This window comes from Gymnodraco acuticeps, unplaced genomic scaffold (genome assembly GCF_902827175.1).
Source record: "Gymnodraco acuticeps unplaced genomic scaffold, fGymAcu1.1, whole genome shotgun sequence".
NCBI lineage: Eukaryota > Metazoa > Chordata > Actinopteri > Perciformes > Bathydraconidae > Gymnodraco > Gymnodraco acuticeps.
Genome location: NW_022990276.1, coordinates 750,065 through 770,033, shown reverse-complemented (window position 1 = coordinate 770,033; position 19,969 = coordinate 750,065). Strand labels below are relative to the sequence as shown.

At 39.5% G+C, this 19,969-nt stretch overlaps 2 protein-coding genes across 4 annotated transcripts; one reads left to right on the top strand and one right to left on the bottom strand.

The window, feature by feature from the left end:
• Window positions 1–1,976: 1,976 nt before the first annotated feature.
• On the bottom strand, window positions 1,977–14,140 carry dedd1 (death effector domain-containing 1). 2 transcript variants are annotated; one of them, XM_034221597.1, is made up of 6 exons: window positions 14,020–14,140; window positions 13,509–13,692; window positions 12,180–12,681; window positions 11,937–12,017; window positions 11,445–11,585; window positions 1,977–3,796 (listed from the first exon to the last, which is right to left on the bottom strand). In XM_034221597.1, exons 3-6 carry the CDS (start codon window positions 12,652–12,654, stop codon window positions 3,408–3,410), a joined length of 1,086 nt encoding a protein of 361 aa, XP_034077488.1. In that variant the 5' UTR covers window positions 12,655–12,681; window positions 13,509–13,692; window positions 14,020–14,140; the 3' UTR covers window positions 1,977–3,407. The 2 variants fall into 2 exon arrangements, with proteins under 2 accessions (XP_034077488.1, XP_034077487.1); XM_034221596.1 differs by having other exon boundaries at window positions 12,180–12,679; window positions 13,515–13,692.
• A 600-nt stretch (window positions 14,141–14,740) lies between these two features.
• Window positions 14,741–19,646, top strand: rabac1 (Rab acceptor 1 (prenylated)). 2 transcript variants are annotated; one of them, XM_034221561.1, is made up of 6 exons: window positions 14,741–14,871; window positions 16,020–16,155; window positions 16,544–16,756; window positions 17,019–17,116; window positions 17,836–17,937; window positions 18,651–19,646. In XM_034221561.1, the coding sequence occupies exons 2-6, from the start codon at window positions 16,034–16,036 to the stop codon at window positions 18,737–18,739; spliced, it is 624 nt and encodes a 207-aa protein (XP_034077452.1). In that variant the 5' UTR covers window positions 14,741–14,871; window positions 16,020–16,033; the 3' UTR covers window positions 18,740–19,646. The 2 variants fall into 2 exon arrangements, with proteins under 2 accessions (XP_034077452.1, XP_034077453.1); XM_034221562.1 differs by having other exon boundaries at window positions 14,777–14,871; window positions 16,023–16,155.
• Window positions 19,647–19,969: the final 323 nt, after the last annotated feature.

Below are 19,969 nucleotides of genomic sequence, written 5' to 3'. Positions count from 1 at the left end.
GGCTTTGGAGGTATTTGAAAACATAATGAGAAGCACCTTAAAAATCCATTTCATAGCTTAGAGGAAGCCACGAAATAGATTTCACTCTAGGTGTCACTCATTTGGGTTTTGGTAAAGCTCCTTTCTTGTATCGGCTGTTTCGCTTTTATTTTGTGGATGTAAAATGGAGGCTAAATGTCCAAAATATATCTACTGTTTGTTAAATATTCATAAGAGAATTATATGTTTAGGTCCCATAATCTATCATGGAGGAAGATGATACACTTCAGATAAAGATAAGCATAATCTCAGCTGAAAATATTATATATAGTTTGAAGACATTGTAAGTGTACATTTGAGGTGATTGCATTGTATATGAAGCAAAAGAAAAAGGCACATTTTACTGACAATAAATAAAGCGTTTTACATCACATAAGATTACAACTACTACACTGCAATAGCCGGGCCTACAAGCAAGTGGAGGGAAACGTAGCACAATGGTGGGTAGTTTAATAAGATGTTTGAAGCACACACCATTATTGGGTCTCATCGTGCTGACCGCTTACAGCAAGGAGAAAATAATTAAGGATCTGATCCACGGTGACCTGCATTCGATGGACCTCTTCAGACCGTCCGGGGGCAGGAGCAGGGCACGCTCCACTAATACAGGTACGCAGGGCCGGGGGAAACGTCTAACTGAGAACACTGAGGAGAAAAAACAGACAACTGAAAATTCAAAAGTGATTTCCCGGAGATGCAAAGAGGTGCTTTAGGGCAGTGGTTCTCAAATGGGGGTACGCGGACCCCTAGGGGTACGTTGGAGTACTGCAGGGGGTACGTGAGATTTATTTTATGTTAATGAAAAAAAACACATAAGTAATGCATTTAAACAAACTACTAATAGTAGATGAACTACTTTATTCAAAGGTTTACAGAAACTCTGGATAATAACATGGGAACAATAAACGGGGTGCTCTCTTTTCCTCTCCCTCTCCTGACAGCCCATCAGTCTTGTGCAGCTCGCTGAATAAGTAATAAGTGTAACTTAATAAGTTCCGTAATAAGTCATAACGTAATAAGTGACCCGACAGTAAAGAATACATATATTTCTAGTTTAGCTAGTTCCAGAGTAGATAAACTAGCTAAGTGTGTTAGGTCTAACTCTATTTTGCTCCACTCAACGGCCCGTCACAGCGGCGGAGCTGTGATCATGCAGAGCTGCAGGTTGCCTCCCTGTCAGAATGACAAAGATCCTCAGTGAAGCTCAAGCCCATGTTTCACTCAATTGTAAGTACAACTTATTAAAAAGATCAGTTCAATGCAACTAATGTCGTCTTAGTGTTATTGCATGATATTAAAATTGGTTTGCCATGAATTTAGTGATGAATTGTAAACATTTGAAAGGTAACATTTAAGTGTTTATCAGTTACAATGTTGTTTTAATAAATCAGACACCGATGGTGCAGCGCTGTGCTGTACCTCTTTATATAGGCATTTTTTCCCTAACAAATACGTTTAATCTTTCTACATTACATGTCACTTGTTAGACGCTTTTATCCAAAGCGACTTACATACTCAATACTGTGGGCAATCCCCACAGGAGCAATTTGGGGTGAAGTGTCTCAGGGACACAACGACATGCTGACTGCAGTGGGGTTTGAACCTGTGACCCAACACCCAACACCAACGCACAACCCACTGCACCACACGCCTCCCTTCTACAGGCAGAATAGTCAAAAAGGACTTGAATGAATTGTGTTGAGTGTAATTTTTTTCAAATATAATATATATACAGTAACAGCTGTTTGGTTTGGATTGTTAAAGCAACAGCTTTTCCATAAAATGTTGTTTCCCAATTTCTATGGACGACTGGGGTGCTGGAGTGACGGAAGTGATGCATTTACAAATGTGCTTCGCTTGCATGACATTGACAGCAAAGATTACAAATTGAGCATTTTACGTTTTTGATACAATAAACGTCAAAGTGCAAAAACAGCTTTAGGCCAGTGAACTTTTATTATTCACCAGAAATAATATGTCATATATAGACAGACATCCACAAAAAGAATTGGCATTCCAACAGAAATTCTTATTTTTAACAAAAATGTTTCCCTGAATTTGTTTTTCCTTTTATGAGTATACAGTACAATCAAAATTATACGTACAAATTCAGTATCAAAACAACACTTAACCAAACAGAAATATGTCCATTGTCTGTCCCTCCCTCTGCCTGCCCTTCAGACAGTAGCGAGTCTGCCTGCTTAAGTCGTGGCTGTTCGGAGGGGGGGGCTTATTGATCGTCTTCTATGAGTGAAGTCCAGGCATTAGTTCCAGCAGGGTGAGTCGACAGCTGTCCGTGAGCCACTCTACTGGGCCTACATAGCAGGGCTGAGTGAGCTGGGATGTGCACTTTTGATTTTGATCTCTCCAACATCACTTCTATTGACCGACGCGCTGTCCTGTGCTTTACTTGCTGAGAGAGGCACTTGCCGAGGCCTAGCTAGAAGCACGGGCACAAGCCACCGTTGCATTATCTGGGTGTCTGTTGACAAGCTTTGGATGATGAATCTTCCATGGTGTGCTGAGGCCTAGCCCTAATCACTGCTGTCATCTACTGGCAACTGCCGTATCCACTTGACCACGGCAATCACGAGTGGAGTTATCGTTGCACACGGGGCTGAGAATCCCAGTGTTTGTTATCTAGGTGTGTATGCGTGTTCTCGACTCTCCAAAGTTGGACACAAAGGTCAATCTTTACCGAGCGAGGACCACTTTTCCGTCTGTGCTCAACTCTGTCCATTTTTTAAAGATCAGAAACTTAACAAGTTTCTTTGTCCTTTAAAATCAGTTTAAATAAAGAAGTGCTACTTAGAACTATAAGTCTTCAAGTACAACATGTTCTTGAAAACGAAGCACCTTTCTCATTTCAGGAGTGTTTGTATGCATTTAAATGCGTTAGTATGTAGTTATTTTTCTATCACTTGTTGAACATAACATTTATTTCATAAACTTGTTTTATATTTATAATATTACATGGGGCTTACCACTTATTTTGGCACACTCTTGCTTGCTCTTGTTCTCATTGAGTCTAAGAAGACATATCTTGATGGATCCTGCCTCATCCTGGTGTCCTACAAAGTGGCACCTGTTCATGAAAGCAAATTATTATTTAGTTTTCTTTAACAAATAGAGGTAATTTTAAACACTAAATCTGACTTGTGAAAATGTAAGGCTGATTATGATTTCAAACACCCAATGTAAGAGCTGCCATCTAGTGGTTATCACATGGATTGAAACTAAAAAAAAAGAGGCCATGAAAATGGCAGCAGATTAACCTGTCACCATTTATTTTCATACATCATTTCTTATTATTCCATCATTTAAAGTCAATATCTTACACTCTTACAAGCCTATAATCCCAGCGAGTCTCAGTCCACCCCACCCTGACTAGATGACACCATTCTCCTCTCTCTCAGCAGCATTCGGCCTTTCTCATAGTCGTCCTGGTCCACACTCATCATCAGGCGGACGTCCTCCCTGCCTGCGGCCCTCCTCAGGGAGTCAGTGATGAAGACTCCCTTCATGGCCTCCAGCAGAGCTCCGCTGAGGTAGTCTGCCCAGAAGGACTCCAGGTTGTCAACATCTGTGAACTTGATGACGCAGACGAGGGTCCCGAGGTCTCTGGCGTGAAGCAGAGTGTTGGCTTTGCTGAACAACTCAAACTGCCGCTCCAGGGGCTGCCGTTTGTCCGACGAGACTCCCTCACGGAGAGCCGACTCGTGCTCCAGGTATTCGGCCCGGACACGCAGGCGGATATCTGATAACAGAAGGGGGAGGAGGAAGCCAAAGGTGGAAAAGTGTGGAGGGAGAGAGTAGAAGGAAGAAAATGAATGGTGAGGGAAAGGTAAAGATAGCGAACAAGGAGAGAGAGTGGAAAAGGGTAGAATTGGAGAGGCCCACGTCCAGAAACAGAGAGAAAGGGAAATCAAATAAAAAAAGGGAAGAAAAACAGGGACAAGACAATATTGTTAAAATATGTTTATATTGTCGTTACACTAAGCAAGGATTCAAACATAAATAAGGGGTTTGTAGAGCACCAGAGTTCCCAAAGGTGATTTTGACTACTAACTGGACTAGAAAATGTTCACTGAAATATCCTTTGACAAAGTGCAGATATAATGTTGCAGGAGAGCAAGGCAAACTGGTAATTATGAGAGGCCCTGCGGCTAGATCGACCAGACTGTGCATTTGTTGCATTATGTGCAGCTGCAACCTTGTTTTGGTGAAAAGTGACCTTTTGGAGCATCGAGAGAAATACTCTGCAACTGAACCATTAGTGTCGTCTCTTTTCTTCCCAGGCAATTCCAACATTTTAAGAATAATGTCAGCTGTTAGCTAGATGACTGCCGTCGGTGAATAGAAATTGCATCAGAATTTTCAGTGTCCTGCACGGTCTAAATAAATCAGGGCTGTTGTTTGTGTAATGAACATATGGAAATTAACTTGAGCAAATTCTGTGGTGGAAGTAATGAAAGCAACTTAGCAGTGTGAAGCCCAGGAGAGGCTTTCTGTTCCAGCCTGGAGTTTCTAAAGGGCAGATTGTTTCTGATCAACATGATTGATGCGGAGAACAGATAGCTGCTGGAGATCCGGAGTTACAGGGTTGGTGGTCATGCAACAGCGCAGCGAGAAAGATCAGAGGATACATACTGTACTGAGTAAGAACACCGCTGAGATCGTCCACCATGTCATTATTCCAGGACTTCGAGTGGAAACCAGCGGCTGAAGACTTTTGCTGCAACAAAAATCCATCCCTCCTACTCAAAACCCCTAGTAGAGGTTAACAGTATCAACTACCATAGGTAGATGATGACATCTATTTCACTAAAAACATGTTTACAAGCTGTTTTGAAGTCATTCTAGGTTTTGCAAAACCTCTTTGGAGCTCAGGCAGACGTTAAAAAAAAGGAGAAATGGAAACAAAACACTTGAAGACACCATTAAAAAAAATAAAAAATGCCTTAAAAGCTCAAACGTATGACTCTGATGTGAAGATGATAACTGGAGTCTCGCTTAAGGTACAGAATCATTAAAAGAGAGCACCAAGGACCCAACTTGAAGACTTCTCATCTGTACCTGGTAACCTTTACGGTAGCTAGGGCTCCACAGTGAATGTTTCAACTCCAGAGTCACGTTTACGGCCTCTTTGTGCATATTTTGTTTGGGGCTGTGGGGAATGGCTCCAGAGGGAGAAAGTTTGGGAAATGTCAACATTAGAAATGCAAATGTTGAATTAAGGCATTGATTTTGCACGTCTTAACATTTGTAGGAGAGCGATAACCAAACACTGGCATTTGCATTCATGCTACATAAGGCCGTAATTAGATTACTATGAAAACAGAGCACTGGATAAAAGGAGACGCTTAATCGATGAGGATCAGGAAATGTTAAGAATATGCACGGTTGGGGATAAGACTTGCAAATGGAAATCATTCAATTTACACTTCAGCTCGCTAATACAAAGAAGGAAAGGTTTTATGGTACAGGAATATGAAACATTTTACAGGAGTATTTGATTGTGATTTGACAAATTATTAAACCTTTTTCTATCACAGTGTCTTCAATAACTGATATTAGTCTGCAAATCTTACCAAAACATACAGATAAAAGTTCGATACATTGTTTTGTCATAACATAGATCATGACTGTCTTCAGAGAACGTAAAGTGCCAATACTGAGAATTAATTCCCCGTTTTTCATGGTTTAGTTTTACAACATTGATTAACAGTGGACTTCAGCTATTGGTTACTTTGGCAAAAGGTGGCATCATGAAAAAAAACATTACACAATAAAATTGCAACCGTTTCTGGTTGATCATTTAAAAGTAATACTCATGGGAAGGGTACAAATACGTAGCAAAGCAAATGGTGCCCTTTAATACAGTCAGAGCAATCCCAAACATCGGGCTTAGGACATACCGTATTTTAATACTTAACCATACCGGGAGGCCTAAGAAAACTCTAAAAGAACTGAGAGGGGAATTACTGGTGACCCTCAGACAGATTTGAAATCAGTATTAAAAAAAACCATTAACAAGACATCTCTTACTCAAACGTGCTTTTATGCTCCGACGACGCAAACGGCGTAATCCTGGAGGAAGCACCTACTGCAGTCGGTAAGATAACCCTGACAAAGAAATGCTTTTTAGCACAATAGACGTTTTTCATGGCAGACATTTTGACATGTAATAGAAGGAAAACACAGGTGTATTTAGAGTTATTAATGATAGATGCATTTCACTAAGGGGAGGCCCTGTTGTTGTATATGTTGGCTCACTGGGACAATGTTTTGGAACCATTTTTGATTCAAGAAGCATTTAGCTATTACAACCAATGTGTTTATGATTCAGTTGTTTACTTGGCATAAGGTTTTTAATTCTTCTGGCCTCTTAATGTTACTCTTCAAGTGCAAAAGTGTAATGTAACGCACAATTACTGAACCATGTAAAACTAGAAGTCCACTACGGACACTTGATGATTTTACTCATCTTCTTTCGCGGGGAAGCCTTATCAAATTCGCTTTTTCTATCATGTCAACTCAAAATGTCTGCTGTGAAAAAGGTCCATAACTCCATTAGTTTTCACTTTGGCAAAGTGCACTGTTATTCAATGTTGCAAAACAAGATGGGGGTTGAAAACATCTTGCAGGCCTATTGACTAATCATTTGTTTCACCATTTCTGTACTTTGATTGATCACAAAGTGTCCAACAGGGCATCAGTCTGTCTGCATGTAACCTAACCTTTAGCTCTTATACAGTGTTCAGTATGGACTGAGTGAAATATTAAGCCAAAGCACCGTTAACAGTTCAACCTTTTTGGATCATTACACTGTGTGAGGGGGGCTGTGGCTATGATAAACAACCGCCCTTCATGCAATTACTGTATTTATGGATGGCCTCCATTTCTGCCTTCCCATTTCATAGTGAGCAGGATGGAGGTAGAGATAGTGGCACTGAGGAGAAGGCCATTTAAAACCACAGGAACACCATGATAGTCATTTTGTTAGGGTTACAGAGCACTTCACGCTTCATCAGACACAGAGACATCCACTTAGACAGGACATTAGGAGGCACAGCTTTCATTTTCTCATTTTAAACACCAAGCCTGTTCGGCTCCCTTCATCTCAACCCCAACCCACTTAAAAAAAAAAAAAAAAAAAGTTTAAGTACCCATTTACGAGGAGTCACTTGGCACAGAGAGCTTCAACTCTTTATCGATCCGTGTTTCTGCAGAATGACTGACCAAGAGAGTGGAGAGTTAGGGGAGTATTGAGAGACGGCAGACAGAACTCTCTTTTCCCCATAGACAAAAATCCCTCTGTACCATTTTGAGCGTAGTTTGAGCATTTAGAGTTCGTTCTCGCCTTCTGATAGTGTGTAAGGATACTGTTTTCCTGACACACATGTTGGTCTGTTTAGAACTGCGAACACAGAGAAAGGAGAGAAAGAGAAGAGAGACAAGCACAAGTGGGTTGGACATCTGTCGACTGGGTCGTTTTTTTCAACATCAAGCAGGCATGGCACAGCACTCACTTCTCTTAGTTGTAATGAGGTCTGAGTCAGGGCAATAGTTGGTACTGACAAGTTAATCAGCTCAGCTTTACTGTAGCTCTACAATATAATATACACTAGAGTCTAAGTGGGATGCTTGGGACAACTCTTACCTTGACCAATCCCCTTACCGACCCATTATTGAAACTACGAACACAACATTAAATCAGACGTGTCCATTAAAGCAAGTAAGGCCTTCACAAGCACCCCATTTAGATAGAACAGACCTACTTCTGAGCTCAGGTACCAAACACCTTATGGGCATTTGTAACAGGCAGTTGTCATTGTCAGCATGTAATTGAGACACTTCACTGAAAATGATCTGAGAGATGAGTCATGAAAAGAATTGGAGGTCTGTTTGAAAGCTAGGGGCCAGCGTTGGACTGAATCTATCTCTGCTCCCTCTTGACAAACGCACACCCAGGGCTAACACGGGGCAGAGATAAGATACAGCAGGAGCTTCCTTCAGCAGAGCACTGTTGGCTTATTTTCCTCAGAACTGCTTGAGTAAAAGGTTACATGGGCATTTTCGAAACAGCTGTCCAGTTTGGATTCTCTGAATTCAGGACCAGGACCCTTTTGAAAGGACGAGGATCTGTGAAAAATGAGCATTTTTCTTTTGGCTTTGGACTCCATAGCTGGCTTACAGGAAGTTTCAGTAAGCCAGGATGAATTGAGTTGAGTGAATATTAAGGCAGATGTTTAAAACCACTTGTAATGAGGATAGTGAGCGAGGAAAGGATGGCCCAAAAAGGCTTCCCACATGCGGCAAAAACTGACACCTTCACAAACATGTCCAACGTATTTCTATTCGTCATGCGATATCGTTTAGATTTAAGTATATTTATGAATTGCCCTTACTAACACCCAAATCTATAAAGCTAAATAAAAGCTTAAAAAGGTGGCATCAGAACATTTAATCCTGTACTGCTCACTGTAAATATCTCCTAACAATCCCCTTGCTTTCCATTCTTTGTGTGCGCAACAAAATGATCTCTTGTTCATTCACATAACCTGGACGAAACCAGTTGTTTGGTTAGCATAACAAATATAACATTGTTGCTTTAAATAAATAAATAAATATAATGAGCAATATTAAACAACTTTTTTGACGCACACATTTAAAATGTTTTTTTACGTTACAACACATTTTATATGTAGTAAACCTAACTTTTGTGTTTCTATTGTCGTATGGATGCCGTACATATACAAGTGTTGATCTAGGGCCTCAATCCTTACTGGGTAACAAAGGCTGGCCATTTGTTCTACGTAATCCTGTAGTTGACCTCCAAAAATGAATGAATGTGAACTATATACATTTATAGAGTGCCACAGTCCCTGAAGTAAGTTAGCATTTTACCACTTCCGGTTCCTTCGACAAATGCTGGAAAATAGCTCGAAATAAGGTCTGTGGTTGACACAAATTGAAGAGACCGATCACGTTTTGTTCAGCCGGATAATCTCCACATGTCTACCCAACAACCACAGACCTTATTTCGAGCTACTTTCCAAAATCCTATGGAGAAATTGCATTGGTTTTTGTCGAAGGAACCGGAAGGAGTTTACTTCCGGGTCACTGTGGCACTCTATAGTCCCAGCTCTACAAAGACCTAGAGGTTAGTTGGCCATGTTTGTGAATATGTTCCGCAAATAAATATCTTTCTCGACATTAACCGCCATTACAGTGGTTATGACTGAGATATGAGCTGATTGAGGCTTACTGCTGAAGAGTTCTGTGAAACACTGACACCAAAAACCCTCGTCAGAAATAGATAAGGAATCATCCACAGTGCACATCACTAGAGAACATTACAGGATGATTTCTTAAGGAGCAAATTATGTTTCCTGAGGGGGACAGGGGAGGGGGCAGCTACATTATGAAACACAGGCATCGAATAAGGAGCAAAGTGGCAGCACCAACCCCTGCTGTAACAAGGGGGAGAGCCTCCTTTACCTTAGGCATCGGCCCAGAGTTGTGATAGAGCGCATGACTGAGATGATCACACACACTGCAGTAAGTATGGACTTAGTGGAGTGACAGACTTTTTTGTTTTGTTCCTCAGTCTCTCCCTCTGTCTCCATGATCCATTCTCTGTTACTGGATCTGAGTCAGAATCCTGAGACAACCTGGTGGAATCAAATGTGGAGTGAAGACAGCGATATGTTTATAGTCACAGGCACATCACGCATCTTGAATAGCTTTTTCAAATAAAAAATAAAGCTAGAATCATCAGTCCTTTGTTGTATTTCTGAGCAACAGGCAATGATGGAGGATAGAAACGGTTGGCATGAAAGACTTAGCAAACGTCACACAAAAGGGCAATTGATGTTAGTGTTATCTCAATCTCACTGGGCTCAGAGAAAGTAGCAATGATTGATTCAAAGACAGGCAACAGATCGTGGAACAGGACATTGCTAATGGATTACAAAGAGCAGCTTTCCACTGGAGTTAGGTTGTTTCGAAGAACTGCATAAAACATGTTTCAGGAATTTATACGATGTTGGACATTTAAATATTGTGACAACTTTGTATCAAGCTGGACATTAATGCAGAACAAGGGCAGCGTTTAGCGGTGACTGGACAACTTTCAGTACAGAGTGGACAAAAGGACAGGAGACAATCTACAAGTCTGCACTCATATCAATAGCAGCAGCTGAACATAGTCCAATGGGTTAGAGAAAAGGTGAAATGAGCGGAAAAGATTGTAAAGATAGAGAAGTGGATACAGTGACAAAATCCCCCTGATGTTGCATGTTTAATTACGACGGTTAAGGAGATACTGTAAGTCTTAACATAGTAGGAGCGTGACAAAAATGAAAAACATGTGAAACCACAGAACCAACTGAAAGGGAAGTAAGTGTCCAACAGCGTAATCAATTGTTCAAAGTTGTCAATCAGACAAAGTTTTATTAATTGTTTGGTGTTTGAGATGTGAAGCCATAATTCGCTGCAGACAGTGAATACGTTTTTGACCTTCTAGTGCCATTAGATACTTAAGACGAAAAAAATAATTGTAAAATGTCAACGAGCAACTTTTATTCAAGTGCTTGCTCAAAAAAACCTTGTAGTGCAATGACCATGTTGTTTCCTATGGTAGCAGAGATAGAGTCCATTAGCAGGTGATAAAAACTCAATCAAAGTTAAGTTCTTCAAAATTAAGCTTTTTCTTCTAATGCTGTCAGGATGAGTTACGCCGATGCTGTTGAGTTAAACTCCTTCTGATCCTGTGATGTCGCCATGCTAGCTATGCTAATGCTTTGCTAATTTTTGTTCAGTGTGAAAACTTTAAGCCGGCTTAACGGCGGATCTTTTTACGTTGCGTATCTCTGTGTAAAATAATTCTGTGCGGTAATAGCATGTTGACATTTGAGGTAAACTCCCTCCATGGTTTACTTGTGTTCGTGTGACTGGTGCTTTGCTTCATGATATTTACTGTAGGATCAAATAGATTATAGTAATTGGTCCAGTTATTTTAAAGTGTGCTAGTAACATGTTGCTCTTAACACTTTTTCTCCCCAAAAGAGAGAGAACAACCATAGTTGAAACACTTATTTGGAACGCAGATGTTTCGGAGTAAAAACCAGCGGACACGCAAGATTTTTGTGCCTGAAGCTTCTTTGGTTTTTCATTTTGAAAAAAAAGAATGAAGACTCCTTAACTCGAGCTGATGTTCAGCATAGACAAACAACATCAGAATCAGGGAGACAACATAGAGAATGTGGTGTTAATAGATTGAAAATAAGGAAAAGAAAGGGAAATGATGGATGAGATGACATGGCAGGATGAAGATAGGAAGGCAGAAGATGAAAAAAGCTAACAGAGAGACAGGTCAATAATGCAGGTGTGGGACTTACTGCAAAAGTCTTTATGTGCTTGTGGTGGAGGGGGCAGAGGTGGGACAGTTCTTCTTGTTTTCTTGGGCCTGCCGCTCCAGCCATTTCCCCTCCTCTTCCTCCCCTTGCTAGCAGATGGCTCAGTCACAGGGGGGATAATACCTGAGAAAGTTGCATATTATTGGTTTGTGGAATTCGGACAGTGACACATACGCTTGGACATGTTTGGGGGTCTGCTGTTTGACAGTTGTACTTCTGTTTCTAATTATGCATATGTAAATTCCTAGCACAACAGAAATAATGGAACAAACTAAATGTCCATTTCTGACAGGATGCCGGTGCCTCATAACCTAAAACAGGTACTGGCTTTAAGTGCATCTTTAACATGTTACATGCTGTGGAAGGAATGATAAACACTGGTAATGGACAGTACGTCTTCTTGACTGATTCAAAGGTTTATAGTAACACTGAAGCCTGTACTTAGAATGAACCAAATACTACCAGTGCACTTACCAGTTCTCAAATGATGTGCATAATATGGTTGAGGTATTTCTGTCTGCTTTTTGCTGTGAGGCATCAGTCTTTCCGGAGTTACTAAAAAACAAAAACATTGATTAGTACTCATCAGGCTACGACTCTTAGTACAGGAATGCAGCTACTGCTGACATGTTCTAGCAGGCCATTGTAGAGAGATGCCCCCAAACCCTCATCATCATTTTAAAATCTGATATTGGTACTCCTGTGATTGAACCTCACCTGTCGGTCTTCTCTTGTGCGACGCTAGCGGCAGCAGGTCGTGACGAGTGAGGACTCTCAGCAGTTGCAGTAGTGGTTCCAGATTCCCGTCGCTGAGGTAGCCTCGCTTCTCCAGCTCTAACAACAGCTCAAGCCCACTCTTAGGGGTGCATGAGGCCACTAGGGGACCCTGGGAGCCCTGAGGTTTCAACTTCATCCAGGCCTTTAGCAGCTCAGGACTCGGAGAAACACCTGGGTCATTAGGATCGTCCCCACACGGCTCAACTGTCCACCCTGTTGGGTCGAGAGGGTGAGGAGCAGGACAAGCTTCATCCAGGAGGAACGACAACACCTCAATGTCAGTTTGTGTCAACTGACAACCGACTACTTCAAAAACCTCATGTAGTGACAACATCCCATAGTAGTTTTGGCAGTCTGTTTCATCCCAGAAGAGCGAGTCCCTGTGTGGGCACCCCGGATGATGCACTGCAGCCATGGGTCTGCCTTTAGCCCCTCTCCACCTACATAGGATATAAAGAAAATGTACCAGCAGGACACCAGATGTGTAAGATATTAACTATTGAACTTTTTTTTAAAACACATTTGTGTCCAGTCACTATGAGGCATACAGAGAAAGCAATGGGTCTGGTGAGCATTCCTTTGACAACCTGTTTTTGTAACTTTAGATGTAAAAACAAGTGCAGTTGGTCCATAGCTATAGGGACGACAAAGCTAGCAAGTGGCCGAAATATGGAAATTAGCTAGTAGCTAAATCACCAACACAAATAAAGTAATGCTGTACATTCAATTGTACTTTCTTTTTCCTTTAGACACTAGTCTTGCATTACATTCAGTGTTTCCCGCTGCGCCCCGCCAACGGAGCCCCGCGCCCCCCCTGAAATTCAAGGTGTTAAAAAAAACGCTTTCATTTTAAGTTGTGAGTTTAGTGTTTTTGACCTTAAGAAACACTGATGCATTAATCAATAACAATAATCCACAGCTCCTCTCTCTGCTCCACAGGATTACAAAAATATGTATCCCAAGATTTGGATTAATTATGTGAAATATAATCAACACTTAAATAAGACTTTAGTTACACCTGGAGTAAATTCACAAGCTACCCTGCAATATACAAGTCATTCAAACTAGCTGCACCTTTACCAGCTGGGACTTTAATTGGAACAGAGTATTCCTACACTCTGGTACTTCTACTTTTACTTAAGTACATTATCTGAGTACTTCTCCAACCTCAGCTTTAAACAACCGTCATTGTTATGGTTACATTTCAGCGTCACGCGAGTTCCCTGGATTAGACTGCTTAGAAAAGTACGTTTCAGCAAAGCTCAGCAGTCCTACCTGTCTTCGATGTCAGCTCGACGCTGTCTTGTAGCATGCAGTGTAGAGTTCGGTCAGTGTGAATGTGTTTTGTTGGCGTCGTTTCACAGAGTATCTTTAGCAGCCAGAGACCTTTAAGTACTCAGCAGCAAACGTTGGAGCAAATAACCCCCTTAACCTGGTACGTCATCACGTTTTTCTGGGGGGGGAAACATAACAAGCGTAAACAAAATGCACTTCGAAACAACGGCTTAGCTAAATAACCAAACTGAAATGAAAAACCAGTGCTAACAATGGTGTGATACGACATACATAGAACAGATATCCTGTTAACTGTGGGAAGAAATACGTGACGAATGTGCGATAAAGCATAGTAGCGTTAATGACTTTGAAGCTAGGACCGTAACCAGCTAACGTTAGCTGCACACGCACCTAAATAAAGACGGTGACATATTTTATAACGTGAATAAAAACGGGTATAAAATGGTTACATTCATTTAAAGTGATGTTTAAACATTGAATGTACCTGAATTTTCACCTTCCTGGACATAAGCGTCGGATCGTCTGAATGCTTCCTCAGCAACTTGCAGTACTGCTAGTAGCACAATAACATAGAGAAACAAACTGTCCAATCACAGCACGCCGCCTGCCAAGTCACGTGTTCTTCTAACTGATCTGGAGTCAGATTTTCTCTCAGAGCGATTTACAGAAAGGACTGTAACTGTAAAAACCACACCCGAGTCTGCAGCTGTTTTATCTAATTTGTCACAGCTGTGTTGCTAAGAAAATCAAGGAAAGCTATTTGTAGATTTTTCTAGGACAATGCCATCCATGATTTTGAACATCTACTGGAAAATGTGCTTTATGTTAATCACCCCAAACATTTGTTTTGCTATGTTTAACATTCATAAATGCACATTTGCTATCCTAACCTTCCATATTATCAAGATGTCAAATGCAACAAAATAATACAAGTGGCACACAATACAAACATGTAATTTTTAACAAAGTATGTAATGTTAGATACTCTATTCTATTGTATATAGAGGTATATCTCCTGTTGATATGTATATATTTGCTGTTTGTTGTATTTTTAAGTCAGGTTCAATGCCTTGTTTACATGCTGCTGGCTGTAAGAAACACTTAATTTAAAATGTTATATATGAATTATTATTCTTTATTGAGTGATGATCACAGAAAACGATATGAAGCTGCAGGGTACATTTTGTTTTATTTGCGGACAGTACCTCCCCGGGGAGGACACAAGATGGCGCTGTTTTGCACTCACACAACCGGAAGCGAAATAACATCCACATCACATCCGTGAACAAGAACAGCAACAAAACCTCTTAGACAGTCCTGTCACAAAAGTTCTGATGTAAGTATATACTTTTATAACGTGATTTTAGAGAACAAAAATGCAATATGTCTTATTTCTATCCGCGTAACACATCCTACCTCCACCGTGTCGCTGTTATTATCCGTAGTTAAGATGAACGTTAGCAGATAAGCTAGCTGTTGCAATCTTTTCAACTAGCAGAAAAGTCGTTTTTTCTACACACTGATTTTATTTATCTGTAAAACATGCTCTGGATTGAACAACACTTTCTGAGTTACCTCATAAATGAACACTTTATGGGTGGATGCTAGCACAGGTTTCCTCAGTATCCTGTTTCTAGTGATGTGGCACTGACCAAGCCCTGTTTACTAATATGTTTCCATTACCCAAATACTGCTCTGTAGCTAAACTAAGCTAGCTTTAGTGTGAAGTGTAGGCTTCTTGCTCCTGTTATAAACAAAGTAGTAACACATTAATTACTACTTACTTTTGAAATAAATGCACACGTTTGACCTTTTCTTCTGAAATACTGTGATACTCTCTTTCAAGACTTTTTAAATATTAAGTTCACCAACAAAATCATGATTGATGCCTCTAGCTATACATATTTCAACTCATTGTAATTCATAAAGTAATCGACTCTTAACCTTTGTGAAGCTAAATCCAGAATGTTTGGTGTTTTGTATTATTTATATATATATTATATATGCTATATATATATATATATATATACACTGCATAGTGCATATTGATCACTGTAGGAAAATTCAGGTGTCATAGCAGCAAAAGAATAAGAGACAAACACAGATAGTACACATGATAATATAAATAACAATAACAAATAAAGTAAGAATAAAACATGTAGAAGCAGTATGAATAGAAATAGCATGAATTAAACTTGGATCAGGTGAATGTACTTATATACACATATGTGAATATTCGTCTAGTTATGTATCTGAACTTGACTTGACTAGTTATCTGATAAACAGAGAGCTTGTTATTACAAGTGTGTCAGCAGTAGCGCTTGTAATACCAATCGTTCAGAATCGTTTCTGTATATACTAAGACACAGAAACATTTGTTGATACTCAGTTGATCACTTTGTACAAAAAAATACAATTTTAGATACGAAAATTGTGTTTGAATGGTATTTATTTATGTGTTTTTGCATTACTATTGCTTTGCAGCAGACAGTCTATACATGCCATCTGGAGCTCCGTCGGGGGAGAACTGCCTTGTAGACATGGACAGCAAGGCTGGAGATATGTTCGGGTCTGAGGACGCTCATCCTACTGGGACAGGTGGAGCTGGAATCCTGGCAAAGTAAGGGCCTATACATTTTAATTTTTAAGTTAAATGTGTGCTAAATGTTTCACACAATTATAATGAAGATGCTATTATCATAGGGGCTTGTGATTTATATTTTTCTCAAATGTCTTCCCTATAGCCCAATGGAAATATAAAGTATCTGCTATTATTGTTGACATAATAATAAAACTGTACACTAACATTGCAGTAAAAAGAGCAATTCAATATCTACAGGAAACATAGACGGTCACATAATTAATGTAAATATTAACAGTAATACAGGCTTCTAAGGTTTTAAAAGGTTTACAAGGCTGTCAATCTTAAAACTAAATATGAAGTTAACACTAAAACAAAAATGTATCACCATGTAATCTGTTCTTAATATATGTTTCCAATGTTATAGGCTCTGGCTCCCTAAAGGCTTCTCGATCAGTATGGCTAAAGAGTGGATCGACAGGCGTCGGCTGTCCATTCGCCCTTGGACCGGCTTCGTGGATCAACGCAAGTTTTCCAAACCCCGCAACTTTGGAGAGATGTGTCAGAGGATGGTGAAAAACGTGGAGACTTTCAACAGCAACTACACCTTCATCTTCCTGGGTCTCATCCTCTACTGCATGTAAGGCCAATGAAAAATCATTAGTGTTGATTTGTCTGTGGGAATGTTTACTCAGCTCTTTCTCACACACTCTGCGTCCAATACACACAGGAATTTACTCGAAAAGTCCAGGTCACAGGGTATATTGGAAACGAGAAACAAAACAATATGCGTGGGATTAGATTGGAATTTTAAATACACAAAACATGTACGATACAAATCAAAAAAATGCTGCTGTAAGTAACACTGAATGTATTTGTATGTTTCTGTTCCCTCTCCTCAGTATCAGCTCCCCCATGCTTCTGATTGCCTTGGCTGTGTTCGTCGGTGCCTTCTACATCATCCACCTCAAGTCTCTGGAGTCCAAACTGGTTATTCTCGGTGAGTAAAGCTGTCAGGTGTGCTTTGAGCTGCAGTCTGTTAATTATGTAACTGCCTCATATGCTGAATTCTCAACATTGCCAGGCTAATTGGAGCAATATTCTAAAATGAACCTCAGCGTTTGTGAGTGTTTGCTAAAACACCCTTCCCAGATTATATCAAATATTTAAAATATTTGTTTTGGAAATATACACTTGATGTTGTTACTGTATTTTTTGTTGTTGCAATTTGTCAAGTGCCACATGTTTTCCTATATATATCCTATACATATTTATATATATATGTGTGTGTGTATATATTTGACTTAACTAGGTAAATCAAGATTCAGATTAAGAGTGACCTGGCTCAGACGAGCAGCATAAGCATTGTCACGACAAAATAACAGTCAAACATTACAAATAGTGAGCAGTTAATATGCAATAGAAATAAAGGTAAAATGCACAAAAACAGGTACTCTTTTCAGAATTAATTTCAGTCAACATTTTAGAACAAACGCATCGACCAAAAATGCTTTTTCAATATATTTTAAAAGGGACATGAAGTGCTCCTTAATCATCAGCACAATTTTAAACAGGCAGGTGAATGACTACATTTATTTAGTACTAGATGAAATGCATGTCTTGTGCTAGCTAGTATAAGAAAATAAGGTATCACATAGATATTTGTTATTAACGGCAGTATTTTGATGTGGCTAAATCTGTATTTCTTTTGTCTACCAGGCAAGCAGCTGACCGTCCCTCACCAGATGGGTCTCGCTGGAGCCGTTTCCCTTCCTGTGTTCTGGTTGGCTGGAGCCGGAGCCGCAGTGTTTTGGGTTCTGGGTGAGATAAACTACATTAGCTGGTCTTGTCATTCGTTATTTTCTGGGCATGCAGGAATATTTATTGGAATTCAAAGTTTTGTGTAATATTGTTCTAGTATCCAATCATATTACACCGTTACATTCAATGAAAAAATGAAAGACTTTATTGTCATATGCACAATATCAGTGTAGTCCCAGGCTCTAACAATGCAGAGATGCAACATTCTAAATATTTAGGACATAGAAGATCAAAAGACATAAAATAGTGCAAACGGGTAAGTAAACTAGCTACATGTAGAATAGAATAATGTAAAATGACATGCTGTACTGTTGAATAAAATAATCAAAGTCTCAGTGTTATAGTGTCAATTAATTACCTTCATGTAATTGTTAATATGGACATTCTCTGTCTAACAAGAATCTTCCTGCTATTTTTCCCATCACATTCCGCTTTTCAATTTGTCATGTAGAATATAATTATGTAAAATTAAATGTTGTACCCTGGAATAAAATACTGAAAGTCCCCGTATTATAGTTGTTTTTCGTTTTGGTTTCTGACATTTTTTGGCTGTTTTTCCAGCAGAGCAGGGTTTTAGGTTGTTTTTACCAAACATCATAGTCAGTTAATTACCTTAATTGAATTGTTAATATGGACATTCTCTGTCTAACAAGAATCTTCCTGCTATTTTCCCCTTCACATTCCTCTTTTCACTTTGTCCCGTCTCCCTTCAGGAGCGACGCTGTTTGTGATCGGCTCTCACGCTGCGTTCAGGGAGCTGGAGGGATCGGACATGGAGGAGCTGCTGATGGAGCCGGTGTGAAGAGGAGGAGCCGCTCCTCCATCACTCACGGGTGGAGGAAGGACTGCTCCCACATCTGATCCTCACTATGTATTCCCTGTATTAGAATGCACCTTGTCTTGCCTATAAAGTAGTTGATGTTACAGACTGCATTGACATTTATGCAGACGCATTCATACACATAACTGGCCAAATGCACACATTGTAATTTGTCGTATTTAGGCTCATTATCATACAGATTATATGCCTTTCTCTACATATGTTATACCTTGGATGCCTCTGGTTTGTGTCAAATACCATCTCGCTCGCCATAATGTCGCACATTCATATCTTTCATTTTCAATTCAAGTAGTAGTAATGTACAGTTTCCAATAATAATGCATAAATATATAACAATAAGGGTTTAATTTGAAGAAAAAAGAAAATAGAATTGTCTGTGCTGTAGATAGCTTCAGGAATATCTTCTATATCCAACCCATCTGACAAGTTTGCTGCTTCTTTATTTAAAGATACACTAAATGCAATGTTTCCATTCTAAACAGCTAAAGAAATATAGATTTTCCAAAGGAAAAGTGCAATGTAAAGCTTTAAAAAAAAAATGTCTTTGATGATGATCATATACAAAGTTATTGCTTTATTCAGGGGGATCAAAAGCAAATCTCAGATACGGTACTTAACATAGACAGGTTGCTGAAAATACATCTTTAAAGGTCAGTACATAATAATGTTGTCTTGCATCGGCTGATCATATGGTATCTTTGTGACTATGCATTTGTATCAGCATTCAGGTCAGGTTTCCTTACCTGAAATATTTCTTTTTTTAAATCTGTTATTCATTGGTTTACATTTCTATGTAAAAATGGGTGTTTTTTGTATTTAAATTGCATTTTCATAACTGCAATAAACCCTTAATGGAAAGAAAGCTTCATATCTGCTTCTTGTTATTTTGCCTTCAATCAACTCACATGGTTTGTTGTATTCACTTTGTGATGTTTTTAATGTTTATTGTATTATCTTTTCTTTTTAATGACTGATTTTAAATGCCATTTTCTTAATGTCTTTCATTTTTTGTAAAGCACTTTGAATTGCCTTGTGTTGAAAGGTGCTATATAAATAAACTTGCCTTGCCTTGTGTACCTATTACAGAAGTTGTAAACTCAGTGACCCTTAGCACTCAGTCTGTACATTTCTTATTATTCTGCTCGGGTCTGAACACACTGAACAGTTTCAACCCTGGTGGCTCTTCTATAT

Excerpts from the sequence above, each read along its gene's own strand:
- dedd1 (XM_034221597.1), bottom strand. The coding sequence starts at position 12,654 with ATGGCTGCAGTGCATCATCCGGGGTGCCCACACAGGGACTCGCTCTTC. Across the intron at positions 12,018-12,179 it reads GCACAAGAGAAGACCGACAG|TAACTCCGGAAAGACTGATG; the intron begins GTGAGGTTCAAT and ends TTTGTTTTTTAG. Across the intron at positions 11,586-11,936 it reads TGCACATCATTTGAGAACTG|GTATTATCCCCCCTGTGACT; the intron begins GTAAGTGCACTG and ends CAACTTTCTCAG.
- rabac1 (XM_034221561.1), top strand. The coding sequence starts at position 16,034 with ATGCCATCTGGAGCTCCGTCGGGGGAGAACTGCCTTGTAGACATGGAC. Across the intron at positions 16,757-17,018 it reads GGTCTCATCCTCTACTGCAT|TATCAGCTCCCCCATGCTTC; the intron begins GTAAGGCCAATG and ends CCCTCTCCTCAG. Across the intron at positions 17,117-17,835 it reads GTCCAAACTGGTTATTCTCG|GCAAGCAGCTGACCGTCCCT; the intron begins GTGAGTAAAGCT and ends TTTGTCTACCAG.